The sequence below is a fragment of the Nicotiana tabacum genome, chromosome 3 (assembly GCF_000715075.1).
Source record: "Nicotiana tabacum cultivar K326 chromosome 3, ASM71507v2, whole genome shotgun sequence".
In the NCBI taxonomy this organism is placed as follows: Eukaryota; Viridiplantae; Streptophyta; class Magnoliopsida; order Solanales; family Solanaceae; genus Nicotiana; species Nicotiana tabacum.
Window position 1 is genome coordinate 62,615,102 of NC_134082.1, and position 22,877 is coordinate 62,637,978.

General features: G+C 39.7%; 1 protein-coding gene across 1 annotated transcript; it reads left to right on the top strand.

The window, feature by feature from the left end:
* The first annotated feature begins 277 nt into the window (after positions 1-277).
* Positions 278-2,688, top strand: LOC107760133 (uncharacterized). The gene has a single exon (XM_016578149.2). It carries the CDS (start codon positions 635-637, stop codon positions 2,432-2,434), a length of 1,800 nt encoding a protein of 599 aa, XP_016433635.2. The 5' UTR covers positions 278-634; the 3' UTR covers positions 2,435-2,688.
* The last annotated feature ends 20,189 nt before the right edge of the window (positions 2,689-22,877 follow it).

Below are 22,877 nucleotides of genomic sequence, written 5' to 3' on the forward strand. Positions count from 1 at the left end.
GTCAGAAACTATTTACGATTGATAACCGAAAACTATATAAAACTTATATAATTTTTGTATATAATATACAAAATGTATATAGTCATTTTTTTCCCCCTAATATTTGCGTTTTGAGGCGGGCAAAGAGGTCCATCCGCAAAGGTTCCTCTCTTCTTGTCTTGTAGCGTGCGGCCATGTGTGAGAGGTAGTTAGGATGGCAACAACTCGGATGATAAATTATTAAACAAGATACGTATAAATTTTAAGACCAAGAAAAATCAAACTGGTAGTTGTATCGAATAGAATCAGAATTAACGAATTAGAACAACACAAGCCAATATTATTTAATTTAATAAACCAATTGACTCTCAAAGTCAGTCACCAAAAACCAACTCTTCCATTGTTAAACATCTACTATATTCTATACTCACAAAACCCAAGTCAAAGTCATCTTTGTTTCTCTCCCTACAATCTTGATCTCTTTGTTCATTTGATAGTACAGCAAAACAAAATTTACATCAAAGATCTACTTTGTCACAGCCTTTTTAGGCATTATTTCTTGGCTACGTGAGGCCAAGAGGATTTAATTGAATATATACAAATTGTTGACTTCCCTTAGAATAAGAAAAGATTTCACTGCAGTGACAAAGTGTTGATGGCGGATATAGTGAAGCAAATCCTGGCAAAGCCAATCCAATTGGCAGATCAAGTGACTCAGGCAGCTGATGTCGCAACTTCATTCAAGCAAGAATGTGCTGAGCTCAAGTCCAAAACAGAGAGGCTGGTCGTGCTGCTTCGTCAAGCAGCACGAGCCAGCAACGATCTCTACCAACGCCCCACGAGGCGTATCATTGACGACACTGAACAAGCCCTGGAAATGGCTATATCTATCGTTACCAAATGTTGCGCTCAGGGACTAATGCAGCGCGTATTTACCATCATCCCGTCTGCATCTTTCCGCAACCTGTCTTCACAGCTAGAGAATTCCATAGTTAATGTTTCGTGGCTCCTCCGTGTCTCCGCCACAGAAAGCGGAGATGAGTATTTGGGCCTTCCTCCTATTGCCGCTAATGAACCTATATTGTGTTTTATTTGGGAACTTATAGCGATTTTATATACTGGTTCGGTCAATGATCGATCTGAAGCTGCTGCATCATTGACTTCACTAGCTAAGGACAATCATCGGAATGGAAAATTGATCGTTGAAGAAGGTGGAGTTGGACCATTGTTGAAATTATTGAAAGAAGGAAAATTGGAAGGTCAGGAGAATGCTGCAAAGGCAATTGGACTATTAGGACGTGACATTGAAAGCGTCGAACACATGGTGCATCTTGGTGTATGCTCAGTGTTTGTGAAAATCCTCAAAGAAGGTTCAATGAAAGTTCAGGCTGTAGTGGCTTGGGCAGTTTCTGAACTTTCTGCAAATTACCCAAAATGTCAGGATCTCTTTCATCAGCATAATATAATTAGATTACTTGTTAGCCATCTCGCCTTTGAGACAGTCCAGGAGCATAGCAAGTATGCTATAGCTAGCAAAGCCACGTCGATTCATGCTGTCGTTTTTGCTAGTAATAATAATAATAGGGGTAGTGTGACTAGTGTGCACAAGGTGAATGATAATAATGATGATGTAAACCATCACCATCAGCACAGTGTTTCTACTACAGGGGTAAGTAGTAAAGGGCGAGAACTCGAGGAGTCTGTTACTAAGGATTATATGAAGGCAATGGCTGCAAGAGCTCTATGGAAACTAGCCAAGGGAAATTCATCTATTTGCCGTAGCATTACTGAATCAAGAGCACTGCTTTGCTTTGCAGTGCTGTTAGAGAATGGGACTGAAGATATTCAGTACAATTCAGCTATGGCAGTAAAGGAAATCACAGCTGTGGCGGAGCAAGATTCTGATTTGAGAAAGTCAGCATTCAAGCCTAATTCGCCCGCTTGCAAAGCTCTTGTTGATCAACTTGTGAGAATCATCCAAAAAGAAGATTTAAATCTGCTTATTCCGTGCATTAGAGCTATTGGGAATTTGGCTAGGACTTTTCGAGTTACAGAGACGACGATGATTAGCCCATTAGTAAAGCTGCTCGATGAACGAGAAGCAGAGATTTCAAACGAAGCAGCCACTGCACTCGCAAAATTTGCGTGCAATGATAACTACCTTCACATGGATCATTGCAAAGCGATCGTAAGCATGGGAGGGGCAAAGCATTTGATTCAACTTGTTTTCCTTGGTGAAAAAATAGTTCAGAGTTCTGCATTACTTCTGTTATGTTACATTGCATTGCACGTCCCTGATAGTGATGAGCTAGCTCAATCCGAGGTGCTTTCAGTGCTAGAATGGGCGTCGAAGCAGGCATACTTGAACCAAGATGAAAAGGTGGAGACATTGTTGCATGAATCCAAAAGCAGGCTTGAACTCTATCAATCCAGAGGATCAAGGGGATTCCGTTGATTGCATCTGTGACTTGATGTGCATAATTTGCATTTTGTTAGATGAGATATTCTGTTTCTTGTTTTTAAATGTCTTCCTATTTCCTATGGTCATGGAATGTATATAAAATAAACTTTTTTTCCTGCAAAAATTTTGTTTAAGAAGACCTCAGGAATCCCCTCTGCTCTGTTGAAATCCCCAACTCATTTGGGACTGAGGCGCAGTAGTTGTTGTTGTAAGCTGTATTATTGTATGTAGGACTAGGATACAGAATCTGTTACTCTTGCAATATATGAATAATCATTTTCTTCGGCTTTGTGATTTTCCTTTCATTCTGTTTAAGGGTATTCACTCTTTTTTCATTAGAGTTGCTGAAATTCACCATATGAAATTTTAACGATTATAGTGATGTAAATTGTAATGAAAATAATCGCGGGGCGAGAACAATATTAGTATACCTATCAACGCAGCGGAAGAATTGTTGAATTCACCATCAAAAGAATTGCCCCAAGTCGAACTTTGAATCTCTTGGAAACAAAGTTAGAATTTCACGAACTAAATATCTTCTTGTATTGATTGAGAAGAGATTTTTGATCTCACTCTTACTTTTTTGTCTCTATCGTCTTTCAGAAAAGAAGAAAGTATGTTTATATGGAGAGGGACCACTACACTTAAACGTGTAGTAACCACTTTGAAGAGTCCACTACACTTAAACGTGTAGTAACCTCTCTTTAAAGAGGTTATTTTAAACTCTATCTCTTCTAAAATTCTTTCTTTTCCAAATGGGTTGGGCCAGTCCTCATGGAGCGACCCGATACCCCGATCAAATATCCAACAACATGCTCATTCCAAAAAATGGACTTCCTATACAGGCGTGAATTATCCAGCATTTTAATGATTTCCAAGTGAAGTCCGTGTCTGAACATAACTGCCCTTACAAATTTCCTTTTTCCAATTTCTAACTTCAATTACTTTTTTTCAACTTCAAATCGGGTATTGTCCAGACGCCTATGAAGATTTGCGAGTGAAAAACCAATATTTCACTTTGAATGCACCTTCGAACCAATATATCAATATTTTGTTTGTGTAATAAACAAGGTATGTGAGAATAAACCGATATTTTATTCTATGGGGTGACAAACATATATAGTTGTACATGGAGTCCAAACTATGGAAAGGAATAAAGAGTCTACATAGGGAATCCCTAACTATGGAAAGAAATAAAGAGGAAAATCCTACAGATTAATTATCAATCCATGTAATTATACTATCTATGTATAGTATATGAATATGACTACGTTCATTTTTAACACTCCCCATCAAACTGGAGCATAGATATTGATCATGCCTAGCTTGTTGTAAATATAATCCACCCGAGTTCCATTTTAACGCCTTTGTGAATAAATCGGTTGGTTGCTCTCCTGTTTTCACGTAGCCAGTGGAGATCAGGTTTTACTGAATCTTCTTGCGAATAAAATGATAGTCAACTTCAATATGCTTAGTTCTTTCATGATACATCGGATTTGACGCAATATGAAGAGTAGCTTGATTGTCGTACCAGAGTTTTGCTGGTATTGGATGCTCCAACACAATTTCAATCAAAAGATGATATATCCACATAATCTCACACGTAGATTCTGACATAGCTTTGTACTCAGATTCTGCACTGGATCGAGATACAACACTACTCAAATTCTGCACTGGATCGAGATACAACAGTTTGCTTCCTACTCCTCCACGATACCAGGTTCCCTTCAACAATGACACAAAAGCTTGTAGTAGATCTTCTACCAATTTTGGATCCAGCCCAGTCAACATCTTCAAACACTCAATATGGGTATGACCGTGATTGCTATATAATACGCCAAGTCCAGGAGCTTCTTTCAAGTAACATAAAATATGTTCCAAAGCTTCCAAATGTTTGACAGTTGGTACGGACATGAACTGGATAACAACACTTACCGCAAAAGCAATATCTGGATTAGTCACAGTGAGGTAGTTTAATTTTCCAACTAACCTCATGTATCTCTCTGGATCATCATAAGAACCACTATCATCTTTCATAAGGTGCGCATCAAGAACCATTGGAGTACTGCAGTGTTTAGCTGCCAACTTTTCCGTTTCTGCAAGCAAGTCAATAATGTACTTTCTCTGAGACAAAAGAATTCTCTTCTTGCTTCTACTTATTTCTACTCCCAAAAAGTATTTCAACATGCCCAAGTCTTTGTATGAAACTTAGTATGTAGGAAAGATTTGAGGGAAGAGATCCTCGTGATCTCTTCCTGTGATAAAAATATCGTCATATATACAACAGGAGAATAATGCCAGTTGTTGATTGCCGATAGAAGACGGAGTGATTACTCATTTTCAGCCCAAACTCCTAAACTATCTCGCTGAACTTGCCAAACCAAGCTCGAGGACTCTGCTTCAATCCATACAAATACTTCTTCAAATGACAGACTTTCTCATGCTCCCCCTGAGCAACAAAGTCGGGTGATTTCCCTATATACACTTCCTCCTGAAGATCACCATGAAGGAACACATTCTTGATATCCAACTGATGTAAAGGCCAATATTTGGAAATATCTAAAGAAATAAATAAGCGGACAGAAGTGAGTTTGGCAACCGGGGAAAAAGTGTCGGAATAATCCACCCCATAAGTTTGAGCATACCCTTTAGCTAGAAGTCTAGCCTTAAGTCTTGCCATATAACCATCTGGATTAACTTTAACTGTGAAGACCCACTTACATCCTACTGGTTTCTTTCCCTTGGGTAAATCTACCAAATCACATGTGTGGTTATCCTCTAAGGTATGTATTTCCTCTAGCATTATGTCAGACCATCAAGGATGATTCAAAGCCTCCTTCACTGTTTTGGGTACCGAGATGGAGTCTAGAAAAACAATCATAGATCTTGATGTAGAAGATAAGTGGTCATAGGAAACAAAATTAACAATACAATATGTGGATTTGCAAGTACGTATACCTTTGCAAAGAGCAATAGGAAGGTCAAGTTTTTCTGTAGGGCCAGGCATAGGAGGATTAGGTGACAAAGGAACTGTTGTAGGACATGTATCATTCGACTCTCGCCTCTTCAAATAAACTTGAACAATTGGTTGTCTTGCTAACACAGTCGGATCAGGTGCTGAAGGCACGTAGTCGATTGGTGCTCAATAGAAGAACAAGGTAAAGGAGAAACATCATCTGGTTGTTCTGTCAAAGCATGAGTCTTATATACTAGCCACTCATCTTCCTCCCCCTAGCTTGTAGAAATGGGAGGTGCATAGAAGAATGGTGTAGTCTCTGAAAATACCACATCAGTTGACACCAAATATTTTCCAAGCTCAGTAGAATAACATCGAAACCCTTTCTGGAGGCGAGAATAGCCCAAGAAAATACACTTTAACGCCTTGGGATCCAACTTGGTAACAGATGGACGAACATCTCGAACATAACATGTGTCACACCTCCTTTTTACCTACACCCCCGGAAGGGTATAAATATAGGGGAGTTTTTCCAATTAAAAGACAATCGAAACGGGATTGTTTATTTATTAAAAATCAGAGTCGCCACTTGGGATAATTTATGATGTCCCAAGTCACCGGTTAAAATCCCGAATCAAGGAAGGTTGACTCTGTTTAACAGTCCGCGAACCAGAAATTCGGGTAAGGAATTATGTTAACCCGGGAGAAGGTGTTAGGCATTCCCGAGTTCCGTGATTCTAGCACGGTCGCTTTGATCATACTTGGCTTATTGAAATTATTTAATTACTAACTTTGGACCCTATGTGTATTTATCCTTTACCGCTTTTAAATTACTTGATTATTCGTAGTTAAAGGATCGAGTTACGCGTACGTATACTCTTTCCCTTTGGCGCGTCAAAAATCATGTCACGCGAACGTGTCCACAATTAATAACACTTTATTATTATATATGAAAAGATTTGGCCAGAGTTGCGCGTATCTAAAGCAAACTCTAAACACTTGTCATTTTGTATGATTAAATGGTATACGACGCACCTCAGACTATATGAGCTAATTTAATTAATACCCTACGAAACCCCGTTCTACTATTAAGAAGGTTTGCTCGAAGTTGCGCGAACGCATACTCCGAATTAGTTTTTAGAATTGTAATCATGTCACGCGAACGTGTCCACAATCACAATGTTAATATCAAATATTAAATAATAGATGGAGTAAAAGAAAATGCATTAAAATATAAGAAAAGCCGATTAAGACTTATGCAATTCTACGATGCACTACCTTGACAAGAACTTATAAAATCCACCTAAACCAAGTCAAATACTCCCGAGACTATCCAAAAGAAATTCTGATGCACAGAATGATAAATTCTCTTCAACATTGTAAATGAGCACATGAACTCGTGAAATGGATAATGCTAAATACCTATGACACAACTAATTCGATCCACTCAACATATAACAATATTAATTTTCCAATGAAGTGGTAATTTAATAATCCAAAAGAAAGAATCTTAGCACAGACGTGTATTTCGAATCACACTTCAACAAAATTCACACCCCTGCTCCGTACAACTCAAGCCATCGTATGTGAATTACAATTCCAGATGCATACCCTTTACATATCGGTGAGAACAACTACTTCATGAAGGGATTAATTAAGCTTCTTTAGCTTTTCGTGAAAACGAGTCCCAGCTAATATCTCTTCCATTAACAGTGATTTCAAACAAAAATTTTATCAACTATGAGTGCCTAATAAATTATTTGAATTAGCTCACATGTAACTATTGACTTGACAGATATCACCATGGACCTAACCAAAACATCAAAAGTGATTATTTTATTTTTTATGAACTATTCAAAAAGAAAGAAAAAAAATGGGATTGACTCTGATTCGTCAATCCTAAAAAAATCACTTTCCGTAGGCGTAATTCTGTTATATAGATATATAGGTCAGTTGCAAAGGATATGCACAATTTGGATTCGCCATTGACTTTTAGAGAGAGAAATAAGAGAGAGAAAATTACAAAGGGTTATGCACAATTTTTCAATAGGCCTCCACTTCAACAACAATAGGCCTCCACTTCATTCATTTTCAACTGGATATTTTCATACATCGAGTTTCAAGATATGTACCTGGTATGTAGAACAGAAAAATGGGGTAAGCAATCAGCAACAACAAACAGCAAAATACAACAGCAGAAAGCTCAACACAGTAGCTTCAACACCTCAATCCAGAAATCCCAGCAACACGGAGAAAACCAGTAAAAATGGAGAAGAAAAATAGTCCGGAAATCTCTCTTTGTTTTCTCTTTCTAGATTTGAACTCTCTCTGGTGTTCTTCCGCTCTCAATATTTCAGAAAATTTGGTTCTATCTTTTTTATTCTCTCCAAAATGAATTCTGCCCCTGTATATCCAGTGTATCCAGAGTGTATATCGAGTGTATACCGCTTTCTCCGCCCCCTTCTTTTTTTTCTTCTCCTCTTCAGAATGTCCCTTCTTATAGGCACTCAATTAATGTCATCCCCATTACTAGTGTCCCTTCCTTTATTTTAATTATCCCCACTAACTTATTTTCTCTAAATTAATCAATTAGTGTCATTCCCATTATCATTTTCAGATTTTTATTTCTTAATTGTCCACTTAAACTAGCTAGTGTAATTCTAACCCTACCACTATTGAAAAGCTTCTCAATTAGGTGAATACCCTTTTTATTAAACAATTCCCAATATTACCCTTAAGTTTCTGTTTTTAACAATCTCTTAAGTTCTGAATTATCACAAATACTTAAATGCCAAATTAAAAGAAAATCACACAATTTGACTAAAATTACAAAAATATGTTATTATTTTTTTTGAATTTTCATTTTTGTAAAACACCTAATTATTAATTAATTCCAGAAAATGTAAAAATTAAATCTTAAATGTCAATGCTATATTTTTGTATTTTTAATGCATTAATAAAATTAAACATGCCCACAAATCTATGCAAACAATCAGGAAAATCGCACAGTAATTCCTAGAATAACACATAATTAAAGAAAAGACCTAATTTTGGGAATTCTTTTGGAGTAATTCGTGTGAGACAAAAATCACGTGCTTACAACATATACATCCAAATACATTAGGTTCCACTAGAAATATTGATTTGTTTGGGAAGAGAAAACTGTAAGGCATATCACCACCAAGAACACTAGATGTCATGCGATTAATTAAAAAATAAGTTGTGGAGACCGCATCAGCCCATAACTGTTTAGGAAACTTCATTTGGAACAAAAGTGTCCGAGTTGTATCAAGCAGATGCCTATTCTTCCTCTCAGCAACTCCATTTTGAGAGGGTGTATCAACACGTGAAGACTGATGTAGTATACCATGTTGTCTTGTGTAGAACCGAAATAACTCTGACACATATTCTTTAGTGTTATCACTCCTCAGAATACGCACTAAAGCATTGAATTAAGTTTTAATTTCAACAAAAAGGCAGAAAAGTGAGTAAACACTTAAGAGTGGCTCTTCATAAAGTAAATCCAAGTCATTCAAGAAAAATTATCTACATAAGTGACAAAATACTTATGCATAGTTTTGGAAACAACAGGACATGGTCCCCAAACATCAGAATGGACTAGCTTAAAGCTGACTCAACTTGCTTATTAACCCTTAGACCTAGTGAGATGCGATGGTGTTTTGCGAATTAACATTACTCACAATTCAATGAAGAAATATTCTGAAACTGAGGATAGAGCTTCTTCAACAAAGGTAGAGAGGGACGTCCTAATCGACAATGTGCTTCAAAAGGAGACACAACACAGGAGCATGCAGCAGGCAGTGGCTCAATTTCATCAATGATGTAGAGATCACCAGATAAATATCATTTACCAATAACTTGCTTCATTGTAAAATCTAGAAACAGACAATGATTGGGAAAGAACGCGATACAACAATTAAGGTCTCTGGTGATTTTACCAACGGAAATCAAATTAAAGTCCAAGTTGGGTAAACTTAATAAAAATGACAGGGTAATAGAGGAAGTTGCTTTAACAACCTCAAATCCAACACTACTATAAGTTGATCCATCAGCTACCATAGCTGGAGAGGGTTCTTTCTGTGAGCGAAAGCTAGAAAAAATATTTAGATTACCTGTCATGTAATTTATGGCACCTGAATCAATCACCCATTTATTTGAAGATGTGATAAGACATATTTTATCTAACCTAGTAAAAACAGTAACTGAAGAAGATTTCATAATTGATTTATGACATTGAAGGAATTTTATAAACTTATTTGAAACTAAAATTGATGGACTAGGATCCATAGCCATACTAGTCGTGAGTTATCTATCCAGCTGTATATTGACAAAACCAATCGAATTCCAGCAACAACAATAATAATAATAACAGTTCACAAATCAGTAAACAAAAGGATCTTCACCAAATCTGACCACAACCAAAAAATAGAAGTACCACTGTAACCCAAAAAAGAAGAAGTCCAATATACAGAAGTCCCCTCAAAATTTAATAGAACTGAAATTTCAAATTTTGAGGCACGTAAACTTGGTTAAAGTAAATTGTGAACAGAAATGGAAGACAAAGCCAAAGTGTAGGCCGACAAAAATGAGCCACAGATCTCTCCAAATAAACTAAATTACCAGAGTAATACCAAGAATCACCAGAATCAAGAAGATAAATATGGACTGTCGAACAAGTATTGTTGCTGACAATCCACGCGTCAACGTTTGGTGAACACTCGCAAACTTCAAATGGCACGTAAGATCACACTCTGACAACGTAGTCGCCGGAGATGCTATCTCTAGGACAAAAATCCTTTTCCACCTCCTAATATAGTGGATGTGAGGCAAACAGTCACTCCCAAGGGTGACCCAAAATGAGATTGAACCCTTTCTCCTAATACAGATAAGGGATTCGATTTTTCGAGAAAGGTTTTGAGCCTTAGTGGCTCTAATACCATGTAATAAACAAGGTATGGGAGAAAAAAATGATATTCTATTCCATTGACTAACAAACACATATTGATGTACATGGAGTCCTAACTATGGAAAGGAATAAAGAGGCCATACAGGAAATCCCTAACTATGGAAAGAAATAAAGAGAAAAATCCTATAGATTAATTATCAATCCCCATAATTATACTATCTATGTATAGTACAAGGAATATGACTACATTTATTCTTTAACAATTTGAAATTCAAATATGCGAAGTTCAGTATTTACAAATACTTATAGTCAAACTAGTATATTTCATGCCCAAATAATATCTAAATCAGACATGTGCATCGTTTCAAAACTTTCCTTCGGTGGACCTTAATATTCAGAATTTAGACTATATAGATTTTATGCAACCAACACATAGAATTGGGAAATTATTTCAGATCCTAGTTATAATATAGAAGATTTAGAAGAAAGAAGGTTCTAAAGCACATTGAAGGAACATAGTATATTGATAAGTGACATATGTGTGTACGGGTAAAATCGGGAACAATATTACTCTTGATTCCCTACTAAAGAGACGAGAGGAAGCACGATCTAATGCAACTTCAAGCGAAGCTGAAAGGTCCCTCATATCGGAGCTCAAGAGGGATGAATGATGTAACTGGCATCGAGTGCGACTAAATAATGGATCTGGGCCAGGTTCGTTTTCGAGACCACGGAAAAAGTAAATGGTTGAGTATTACAAGTAGGGAGCCTTAATATTCACTCTCAACTGGATATTAAGGTGCAAATATCATCCAATATCAACTGGGGATCGATATTTACCGGGGAAAAAATATTTTTACTTTATTTATACTTGTACTAGGATTGAAATTCCCCTACTATATAAAGGGAAAAAATTGTCATTCTAAAACGCTGTTGACATGCATATCAAAGCAATAAAAGTTCGTTTTTGTCTTCTAAATATTATTCAAAGTGTTCTTCAGTTACTCTCTTCTTTAATTTCAACCGAGCCCATATCGAGGGTTCGATTGAGGTTGGATTTTAGTGTTCAACTTAAGACCGGGCTTGATTGTTCCATTACGATTGATTTGATCGTTCATTCTCCCTTTAATCTAATTATTTGCTATTCTCAGATCATTCATATTGAATTAAATCATGTATCCTTTAAACCGTGTACAAATTTAATTATTACTCATTTTTAAAGGTAAACAGTTTGGCGCTCACCGTGGAGATAAAGATAATAGTGGTGATTTGATACAAATCTCCATAACACACCTTATTTTACACCTATTATTTAAAGTTTTGATTTCAGGTTAACCTAAGGATGTCAAATTCTCAGTAAGCTCACTTGAACGTTGATGTCGAGTCAGGCCACGACGACAAAAATAATAACGTGGTACCTAGCAATGAGGTGCCTACTGTTGATCCTAATGGTGTCCCAGTCGCCGACCTGATTGATGCTAACTCACAGGTTTCCATCAACATCAATCTGTAACTGACCCCGAAAATAGCATTTACGGGGCACCCACATCGGCTCGACATGCACTCGAAGGGGAAGGTGATGAGGTTAGCTTGTGGTTGATTTTCGAAATATTGCAAGCTCAGCAAGCAAGAATAGCGCATTTACAGAACTAGAGTCACGTCCCTAATAGGATCAAGCCCGAGCGGATCGGGGGAAATACTCGGAAGGGATGAACAAGTTGTCCTGGAACCAGATGAATTCGGGCCCGGGGAAACTTTCGAGGTGATAAAGATGCTTGAAGCATTGCCAAAGCGGGTGGAGTCTAGCGAGAAAAATATAGAGGCCAATGATAAGAAGGTGGAAACTTATAACTCCAGGGTCGATAAGATCTTGAGAGTACCCCAATATTGAAGGGGTCGACTTTCAAAAAAACCATCATAAGCCTCCCCCCTTCCCCGAGCTCGGAAGCGAAGCCGGTCCCGAAGAGGTTTCAAATGCCTTACATTCCTAAGTATAATGGGAACACATATCCAAATAAGCATGTAACCTCCTATACATGCCCAATCAAGGGAAATGATCTGGAAGATGATGAGATCAAGTCGGTTTCGTTGAAAAATTTGGGGAAACATTGTCCAAGGGAGCAATTTATCACAACTTGCCTCCGATTTCTATTGATTCATTTTCTATGCTTGTAGATGTTTTCGAAAAGTCCTATGTTGGTGCCATCAATGTTGAGATGAGGAAGTCAGACCTTTTCAAAGTCAAGCAAAGGGATAATGAGATTCTTAGGAAGTTCGTATCGAGGTTCCAGATGGAATGAATGGACCTGCCCCGGGTCGCGGATGATTGGGCCGCATTTACTCAAGGGCTCAACCCCCGAAGTATTGTGGCTTCTCAACAAATAAATAAAAACTTAGTGAAGTACTCGGCGGTCACCTGGTCCCGACGTCCACAATAGGTATTAATCGAAGATCAGAGTCGAGGACGACCAACTAGGGGACCTCTCGGGGTTTGTTTACCCCAACAAAGCAAATGATAGGTCAAAGAGAATCATCAACCAGGAGCTAAGGCCGGTTCGAGATCGATACCAGTCATACGGTAGATCGGAGGGGAAATGAATTTGGGCACTACCCAACAAGGAATGACAAGAGAAATAATCAAGGACCAAGCATCCGAGGCCTAATGAGCAAAAATGGTTTGGACAGGTTACACGGGGGTAGGGAAGCGCCGAGATTATCGGAATACAATTTCAACGTGGATGTTGTAAGTATAGTATCAGCTATAGGGCGCATCAAAGAGACTAAGTGGCCTAGACTACTGCAGTCCGATACCGCTTAGAGGGATCATAGCTTGGTGTGTAGATACCACGGTACTCACGTCGGACCAAATACTATCGACCAGCAAGAGAAGAAGTAGCTCAGTTATTCAAAAATGGGCACCTTCAAGAGTTCCTAAGCGAACGGGTCAAAAATCACTTCAGAAACAGGGACGCCAATAAACAGGACGAACAAAAGGAGCCCCAGCACGTGATGAACATGATCATTGGGGGAGTGGATGCCTCCAAGGGCCAATGATAAAATGCACCAAATTTTCTATCACGAGGGAAAAATGCACCCAAGATTATGTCCCGGAAGGGGCCATCTTGTTCACGATGAAGACAATGAGGGCATCATCCAGCCTCACAATGATGCACTAATAATATCGGTACTTATCAATAAATCTCGGGTTAAACGTGTGTTGATTGATTCAGGTAGCTCGGCCAATATCATTTGATGGAGGGTCGTAGAACAACTAGATTGTTGGACCAACTCGTACCGATGGTCCGGGTATTGAACGGATTCAACATGGCATGCAAGACAATGAAGGGTGAGATAACTTTCTCGGTAAACACTGTCGGGACCACCCAGGAAACAAAGTTCTACGTGATCGAGGGGGATATGAGGTATAATGCCCTGTTCGGAAGGCCATGGATTCACAGAATGAGAGCAGTGCCTTCAACCTTACATCAGGCGCTGAAATTTCCGACTCCAGAAGGTGTTAAAACAGTCTATGTGGAATAACCGGCCGCAAAGGAAATGTTTATTGTCGATAAAGTAATCCTAGTGCTCACGGTTTCGACACCAAAAAACAAGGAACCTGCCAAAGAAAAGGAAACCATATAGCAATCAACGATCCCGACCTTAACTGGGCCGAAAAATAGGAGGAGCACGTGGCAGGGGAAGAGGATGATTACGACATCCTAAAATCTTATAGTGCCCGATGACACCGATGCCACTAAGTAGATAATCTAGGAATTGGAGCAGGTTATACTGATCGAGCACCTATCAGATCGAGAGGTATACCTAGGTACGAACCTAACTCCCGAGCTCAGGAAGAAACTTGTTGATTTTCTTAAAGCTAATGCCTATTATTTCGCCTGGTCCTATCTAGACAAAATAGGGATCCACGGGAGATAACAGTTCACAAATTGAGCCTGGATCCAAAGTTTAATCCGATCAAATAGAAGAGAAGACCACAGTCCAAGATCGAATCCACATTCATCAAAGACGAGGTATCTAAACTTTTGAAACCATATAGAAAATCACTGGGTCTCTAATGCTCGTACTTTACTTGCTGACAATTTAGACACCGAGCCATATATGCCACTATATCTGTCTTCATTCTCCTCCACCAATAATGCTGTCGTAAGTCCTAATACATCTTGGCGGCGCCCGGATGAATAGAATACCGAGAACTGTGGGCCTACTCTAGAATCAACTCACAAAGTCCATCTACATTAGGCACACAAACATGACCCTGCATCCTCAAAACTCCATCATCTACAACTGTAACCTTCTTGGCATCACCGTGTTGCACTATATACCCAAAGACAAGCAAATGAGGGTTATCATATTGTCGTTCCCTGATGCACTCAAACAATGAAGACCGAGCGACTGTACAAGCTAAAACATGACTAGGCTCTGAAACATCCAACCTCACGAACTGATTGGCCAAGGCCTAAACATCTAATATAAGCAGTTTATCACCGACTAGAATGTACACAAGGTTGCCCATACTCACTGACTTTCTACTCAAAGAATCATCTACCGCATTGGCCTTCCCGAGATGATACAAGATATTGATATCATATTCTTTCAATAGCTCCAACCACCTTCTTTGCCTTAAATTGAGCTCCTTTTGCTTGAACAAATACCGCAAACTCTGATGAACCGTGAACACCTCACACGACATGCCATAAAGATAGTGCCTCCAAACTTTCAGCGTGTGAACAATGGCTGCCAGCTCTAAGTCATGGACATGGTAATTCTTCTCGTGAACCTTCAGTTGTCGTGATGCATATACAATCACCCTGTCATCCTGCATCAATACCGTACCAAGTCCAATACAATATGTGTCACATTATACTGTATAAGGCTCGGAACTTGTAGGCAACACCAACACCGGTGCCCTAGTCAAAGCAGTCTTGAGCTTTTGAAAGCCCGCCTCACACTCGTCTGACCATCTAAACGGGGCACCCTTCTGGGTTAACCTGGTCAACGGGGCTGCTATAGATAAAAACCCATCCACAAATTGACAAGAATAACCCGACAATCCTAAGAAACCCCGGATCTCTGTAGCTGATGTGGGTCTAGGCCAATTCTTGACTACCTTAATCTTCTTAGGATCCACGCGAATACCCTTTGTTGATACAACGTGCCCCAAGAAGGAGACTAAGCTCAACCAAAACTCGCATTTTGAAAACTTACATATAACTGGCTGTCTCTCAAAGCCTGAAGAACGATCTGAAGGTGTTGTTCATGCTCCTCTCGGTTGCGGGAGTAGATCAAAATATTATCAATAAACACAATCACAAAAGCATCCAAATAAGGATTGAACACCGGGTTCATCAAATCCATAAATGTTGTTATGGTATTTGTCAAGCCAAATGACATTATTAGAAACTCATAATGCCCATATCGAGTCCGAAAAGCTGTCTTAGGGACATCAGATGCCCTAATCCTCAACTGATGGTAGCCAGACCTCAAATCGATCTTTGAAAAGACCTTGGCACCCTAAATTTGATTGAATAAGTCATCAATCCTCGGCAACGGACACTTGTTCTTGATAGTGACTTTGTTCAACTACCGATAGTCTATGCACATCCTCATCGATCCATTATTCTTCTATACAAATAATACGAGCGCACCCCAGGGCGAGACACTAGGTCTAATAAAGCCCTTATCAAGCAAATCTTTTAACTTCTCCTTCAATTCTTTCAACTCTGGCAGGGCCATACAGTATGGCGGAATGAAAATGGGCTGAGTGCCCGGGGCCAAATCGATATAGAAGTCAATATCCCTGTCGGGTGGCATCCTCGGCAGGTTTGCAGGAAACACCTCTGGAAACTCATGAACGGTCGGTATTGAATCCATCGAAGGAACCTCTACACTAGAATCGCGGACATAATCCAAATAAGCTAGACACCCCTTCTCGACCATATGTCGAGCCTTCACATAAGAGATAACCTTGCTGGTAAAATGGCCTGGAGTCCCTCTCCACTCCAATCGAGGCAACCCCGACAAGGCTAAGGTCACTGTCTTGGCGTAACAGTCCAATATAGCATAATAAGGTGATAGCCAATCCATCCCCAAAATAACATCAAAATCAACCATATCAAGAAGTAGGAGATCTACACGAGTCTCAAGACTCCTAATGGTAACCATACACAAATGATAAACACAATCTACAACAATAGCATCTCCCATAGGGGTGGACACATACACAGGGGCACTCAAAGAATCACGAGGAACAACCAAATATGAACTAAAAAAGGATGACACGTAGGAATAAATAGAACTCGGATCAAATAGAACTGAGGCATCTCTACTGCAGACTAAAACTGTACCTATGATAACCGCATTAGATGACTCAGCCTCAGGCCTGGATGGAAAACTATAGCATCAGGGCTGGGCCCCACCACTCTGAACGATATCTCGAGGACGGGACATGTCTGGTTGGCCTCTACCTCTAGTAGCCAGACCTCCACCTCTAATGCCCCAACCTCCACCTCTAACTATTTGACCCCTACCTCTAGCTGGCTGAGCGGGCGGTGAATCACCCGGTACCGGAACCATGGCACGAGAACCCTAATGTTGAGAACTGCTCGATGCACGAGGGAAACACCTAGCAATGTGCCTCCGGTCACCACAAGTATAACAAGACCTCTGCTACTGAGACTACTGACCTTGAAACTGACCATGTCAGCCTAAGTAACCACCCTAAAAACTCTAGAGCGGAGGTGCACTAATAGGAGCTTGTGGTGGGCTAGCTGATCGAAATAATCCATATGAGGGCCACGGCCACCTGAAGCACCGTGAGAAGCCTGGAGTGCTAAATGAAATGGCCTAGGCGGATGGACTCTACCAAAAGTGCCCCTGCCTCCAGACGAGGCACCACTGATTCCACCAGAATGAGGAGGTCTCTTGTCAGATCCCTGACCACTCCCCTAAGCTAGTACCATCTCGACTCGCCTGGCAACATTGGTTGCCACCTGAAAAGAAACTCACTCCCAGTCTCCTTAGCCATCTGCAATCTGATAGGCTAAGCAAGTCTCTCAGTAAACCTCTTCACTCTCTCTCTCTCTCTCTCTCTCTTTCTCGGTAAGTTGTAGAAAAATAGCACGACGGGCCAAATCTACAAATCGAGTCTTGTACTGAGTGACATTCATAGAACCCTGCTTCAAACACTCAAACTGCCTCCGATAGTCCTCTCTCTGAGTGATAGTAAGGAACTTCTCAAGAAATGCTGAGAGAACTGGTCCCAAGTAAGAGCCGGTGATCCAGCTGGACTGGTCAACATATAATCCCTCCACTATTTCTTGGCGGAACCCGACAAATAAAATGCAGCAAAGTCGACCCCATTAGTCTCCACTATTCCCATGTTTCGTAACACCTCATGACAACTGTCCAGATAGTCTTGGGGATCCTCTGAATATGCACTGCTAAAATGAACTGGGAAAAGCTTGGTCAACCTATCCAATCTCCACAAAGCCTCAGAAGACATAGCTGATCCATCACCGGTCTGTGCCACAATACCTGACTGAACTACCCCAACGGGCTGAGCTTCTGGAGTCTGAAAATGAGGAGCCATCTGCTCCGAAGCATTGGTAGCGGGAGTCTATGCTCCTCCCCCATCCTGAGAGACATCTGGTGCTACAGGAAATATGTCGGTCTATGCCACACTCTCCATGAGGCCCACTAGACAGACCAAAGAATCCTGAAGTACCGGGGTGGCGATGAACCCCTCTAGGACCTGAGTTAGTCATGTTGGAATGGTCTGGGCTGGAGCCTCCTCATCAATCTCAACCTGAGGCTCCGCTGCTGGTGCTGCTACTCGAGCTCTTGGATGAGCTCTGCCCCTGCCTCGACCTCTGGCACGGCCTCGACCTCGTCCATTGCCCCTTGTAGGAGTTTCCACTAAGGGATCTAGTTGTTGCTCAACTGAAGATGCGATACGTGTTCTCGCCATCTGCGAAAGAACAAAAGTAGAAGAGTTCGATTAGCATTGAGAGAACAAAATCGCACGATAGAGAAGAATAGAATTGAACTTGTTCCTAAACTCTATAGCCTCTGAGAGATAAGTACAGACGTCTCCGTACCAATCCCCCAGACTCTACTAAGCCTGATCGTGAATTGTGATACCTAGGTAACCAAGTGCTCTAATACCAACTTGTCACGACCCCGAATTCCTACCTTCAGAAGCGTGATGGCGCCTAACATTTCACTTGATAGGCAAGCCAACGTTAGAGAATTCACAAGATCATCTTCAACCAATTTTTACTAACAGAATTAATTAAGCTAAACAGAGTTTGCGGAATATTATAAAATCCAAAATATTTGAAATATTTAGGATCTGGAGACACAACTTACGAGATACTACGATTAACAGAGTCTGAAAGATAATACAATGTTTTGGAGGAAAAGAAACAGTAAAATATCAAGACTAGGAAGAGACTCCAGGGTCTGCAGACGCCAACAGATCTATCTTGGTCTCCCGATGATCAAGTCCAGCTACTAACATCGCGATCAGCTAGGGCCGGTACCGTAATCTATATAGAAATGCAATGTAGTATCAGTACAACTGACCCCATATACGGGTAAGTGTCGAGCCTAACCTCGGCGAAGTAGTGATGAGGCTAGGACAAGGTACCATAAACAAACTCGTGCAATTCAACAGTATATGTACAAAATAATGGCAAGCAAGAGATAGACAAATAATATCAGAAGGGGGACATACTGAGCAGATTACAAGATAAAGGATCACAGCAGTAAAGAAACTTGATCAGCTAATACACCTTGAACCAATAATAACAAGTAACACAGTAACGAAAAAATGCTCGGCATCACCCTTTGTGCTTTTACTCTCAACCTCACCAGATAATTAATAGAAACGGCACGGCATTACCCTTCGTGCATTAACACTCTCATAACATGGCATGTCATCACCCTTCGTGCATTAAACTCACAATATAGCACGACATCACCCTTCGAGCATTAACACTCACAAAACATGGCATGACATCACCCTTCGTGCATTAACACTCTCCCTCACCTAAAAAAAGAAACAACAACAGGGAGCTAGAAATATCAAGAACAAGTCTTACTTTAACAATTGGTTCCACAATACCAACCTCAACTTTGAATCAATACTCAATCAATACCAAAATCCATAAATATGATATGAACGATCAACATAACGGTAAGTTAAGCTAAGCATGGGTAATATGATCACGGAAAGCTACAATTTCATGAATAAGACTCACTCGCATGCTATGACTCGACAACAACGCATAGGTACTAGTCACCTCACCTATGTGTTGTACTCAACATTCAAACATGTAGTAAATAGGCAAATAAGACCTAATCCCTCAATCCAAGGTTAACCATGACACTTACCTCGCTCCAACGCCCAAACTCAAAGCTCAATCACAACTTTTCCCTTCAAACCTTAGGAACTACCGATGATTGCAAAGGATCCAATTTAGGCTAATATTGAAAAAGTCAACAAAAGTTAATACTCGAGCCCGCTTGGTCCAAACCCAAAATTTGGACCAAAACTCGATTACCTATTCACCCCCGAGCCCGAATATGTAATTGGTTTTGGAATTCGACCTCAATTTGAGGTCTAAATCCCCAAATTTTGAAATCTCTAATTTCTACCCAAAAACCCTCAATTCCCCATGAAAACCTTAGATTCTAAGTTGAAATCTTGTAAAATAAAGTGAAAGATTGAAAGAAACTAGTTTATAATCACTTACCAATGTTTTGGAGAAGAAGTGGTCATTGGAAAATCGCCTAGAGGGTTTCTTGTTTTGAAAGTTTTGAAAAATGAGAAAAAATCCCGTCTATGTCTAGTTTTACCAACTGCAGATGTCGCGAATGCGACCTGGGCTTTGCAAATGCGAAGCCCACAAATGCGAGAAATCCATCGCATTTGCGAAGATTCTCACGTTTCTGCTATCTTCACAAATGCGATGAAAAGTTCGCAAATGCGAACTAAGCTAGCCTCAAATGCGACCCCAAGATCGCAAATGCGAAAACTGCCCCCCCCCCCCCAAATACCCATATCGCAAATGTGACGAGTACTTTGCAAATGCGAACTTGTATGACCCATCTTCTTTTCATATTTGCGATGAGTATCTCGCAAATGCGAACCCTTTAGAGGGCACAATTGCGATACCTGATCTTGCAAATGCGAGATCAGAGGCCTGTAACATGATCAGTTACACCAACAAATTTTTCAAGTTCAAATCACTCTGTAGCCTATTCGAAACTCATCCGAGCCCTCGAGGCTCCAAAAAAAACATGCACACAAGTCTAGAAACATCATACAAACTTGCTCGCGCAATCTAATCGCAAAAATAACACCTAAAACTACGAATTTAGAACTAAATCAAATGGAATTCTCAGGAACACTTTTAAAATTTCTATTTTCTCAACCGAACGTCCGAATCACATCAAACCAACTCTATTTCTCACCAAATTTTACAGATAAGTCATAAATAGGGTATTGGACCTATACTGGATTTCGAAACCAAAATACGAACCCGATATCCAAAAAGTCAAACCTTGGTCAAACACTTCCATTTCATTAAGCCTTTAACTTTCAAATTTCAACAAAGTCCGATATCTCAAGCTAGGGACTTCTGATTTCGATTTCGGATATACTCCCAAGTTCCAAATTGCGATACGGGCCCACTGGTACCGCCAAAATATGAATCTGGGTCTGTTTACCAAAAATACTGACCGAAGTCAACTCAAATGAAGTTTTAGGCAAAATTTCTTATTTTCAACAATATTTAACATAAAAGCTTTTCGAAAATACGTCTGGACTGTGCGTGCAAATCAAGGAGGCTAAAAATGAGATTTTTAAGGCTTAAAAGTGTAGAATTGAGTTCTAAAACACAAGATGACCTTTCGGGCCATCACATTTGTTGTCACCATCAGGGACTTTGCTCCCCTTCAAAATGGCTAAGCATAATATTATTAGACTTTGATCTTACAGCTTGCCACTGGAACTGGCATTGCTCCTTTCCGTGGATTCTTTGCGGAAAATGTTCTTTGAGAAGCATGAGGATTATAAGGTACACCAGAGAAACCATTAGTATCCCGTCATCTTTCATTATTGGTTTCATGAACGCATTGAGAAAGGAAAAGGCTTCATTGAGTATTTTATCTATTCACGGGCAATTAGGATAAAAGTGGAACTAGAGATGAATGTAATAGAGAGATACTAAGTGATACATGTGTTACAGATGAATATGCTTATGCAGAAAAAATTAATTTTATATGTATAAAAAGAGCACACCTCATCATAAATTCACTATTCTAGATTATGCACTCGCCTCCTTTTCAACTTACACTGCTGCTAGCAGAATTTCTCGATGGAGTCATATGATTCGACTTTTAGCGGCATTATCTTGTGTTTTCTTATTACTTCCTTAAATATGGCTTTGAGTTTATGTAGTTCAATAGTTTGGCTTGGCTTTTCTTGGGTGTTCCAACAAGTAGCTCACTGCTTTAAAATGAGGTAATATCAATCTCCATATTGCAGGCTCTCCTGCATCAAAGTTATTATGTAGCAATGCAGGATTAAGATTTATAACTTGGGGATTTTGTTGTAGGAATTCAAGAAAATGAAGGAGAGGCACCGGTAAACTTCATACTAGACTTTACTGTGAGCAGGGAGCAGACTAACGAGAGAGGCAAGAAGATATATATCCAAACCAAAATGCTCAATATGCTCAAGAACTATGGACTTTACTCAAGGAAGACAACACATTTGTTTACATGTGTGCACTCAAGAGAAATGTTCAATTAAGCGCTCAAGAGAAGGGTGTAGGGCGTTGAGCAAGGCTATTTAGCGCCCAGAAGTACACAAAATACCGGCTGGTACAAAGCAGGTCAGGAAGTAGAATTGATGACATACTTCACTTGTTGAAAGAGATGGCAAGATAAGTTAGAAATGTATCAATCATTTTTCACATATCAAACATGCGAATGTAAAATGTCTGTAAATGTCTAGATCCACCAGAAAGATAAACCAAAGCTTAACCTTATTTACCATGTTTTTAAGGCATTAACTGGGCAGATTACAAAAAAAATAGTTGAAGAAGGCAAAGTAATGGAATATGAAAGTCTACTAAAAAAATTTAGTTTCTTTGTACAAAATATGAAACAAGTTTAAGTTTTTTTTGGTTAAACTGCAAAATTTTATTTAACCAAGTAACTCAATATGTACAAGATGACTCTCCTGGTCTATAGAGTCATTCATCAATTACAATTAGAACCGCTATTTCACGATGTATTCACTAATTTCACTTGAACTATACTCACTAATTTCACTTGAGCTTACAGGGTAACTATTTAACTGTTCTAACTCTTTCTTCCACTTGTGTATTTTCTGCCCTTTCATATGCAGTTATAGTATGATCTCTCTGATGAGCTGTTTGCTTTCCAGTTTCTGATTGGTAAACCTGCATCTATTTCTTTCTGCCCAGATATGGTAGATTGTTGCTGCAAATAAGAATCCAGGG

Coding starts and splice junctions, on each gene's coding strand:
- LOC107760133 (XM_016578149.2), top strand. CDS start 635: ATGGCGGATATAGTGAAGCAAATCCTGGCAAAGCCAATCCAATTGGCA.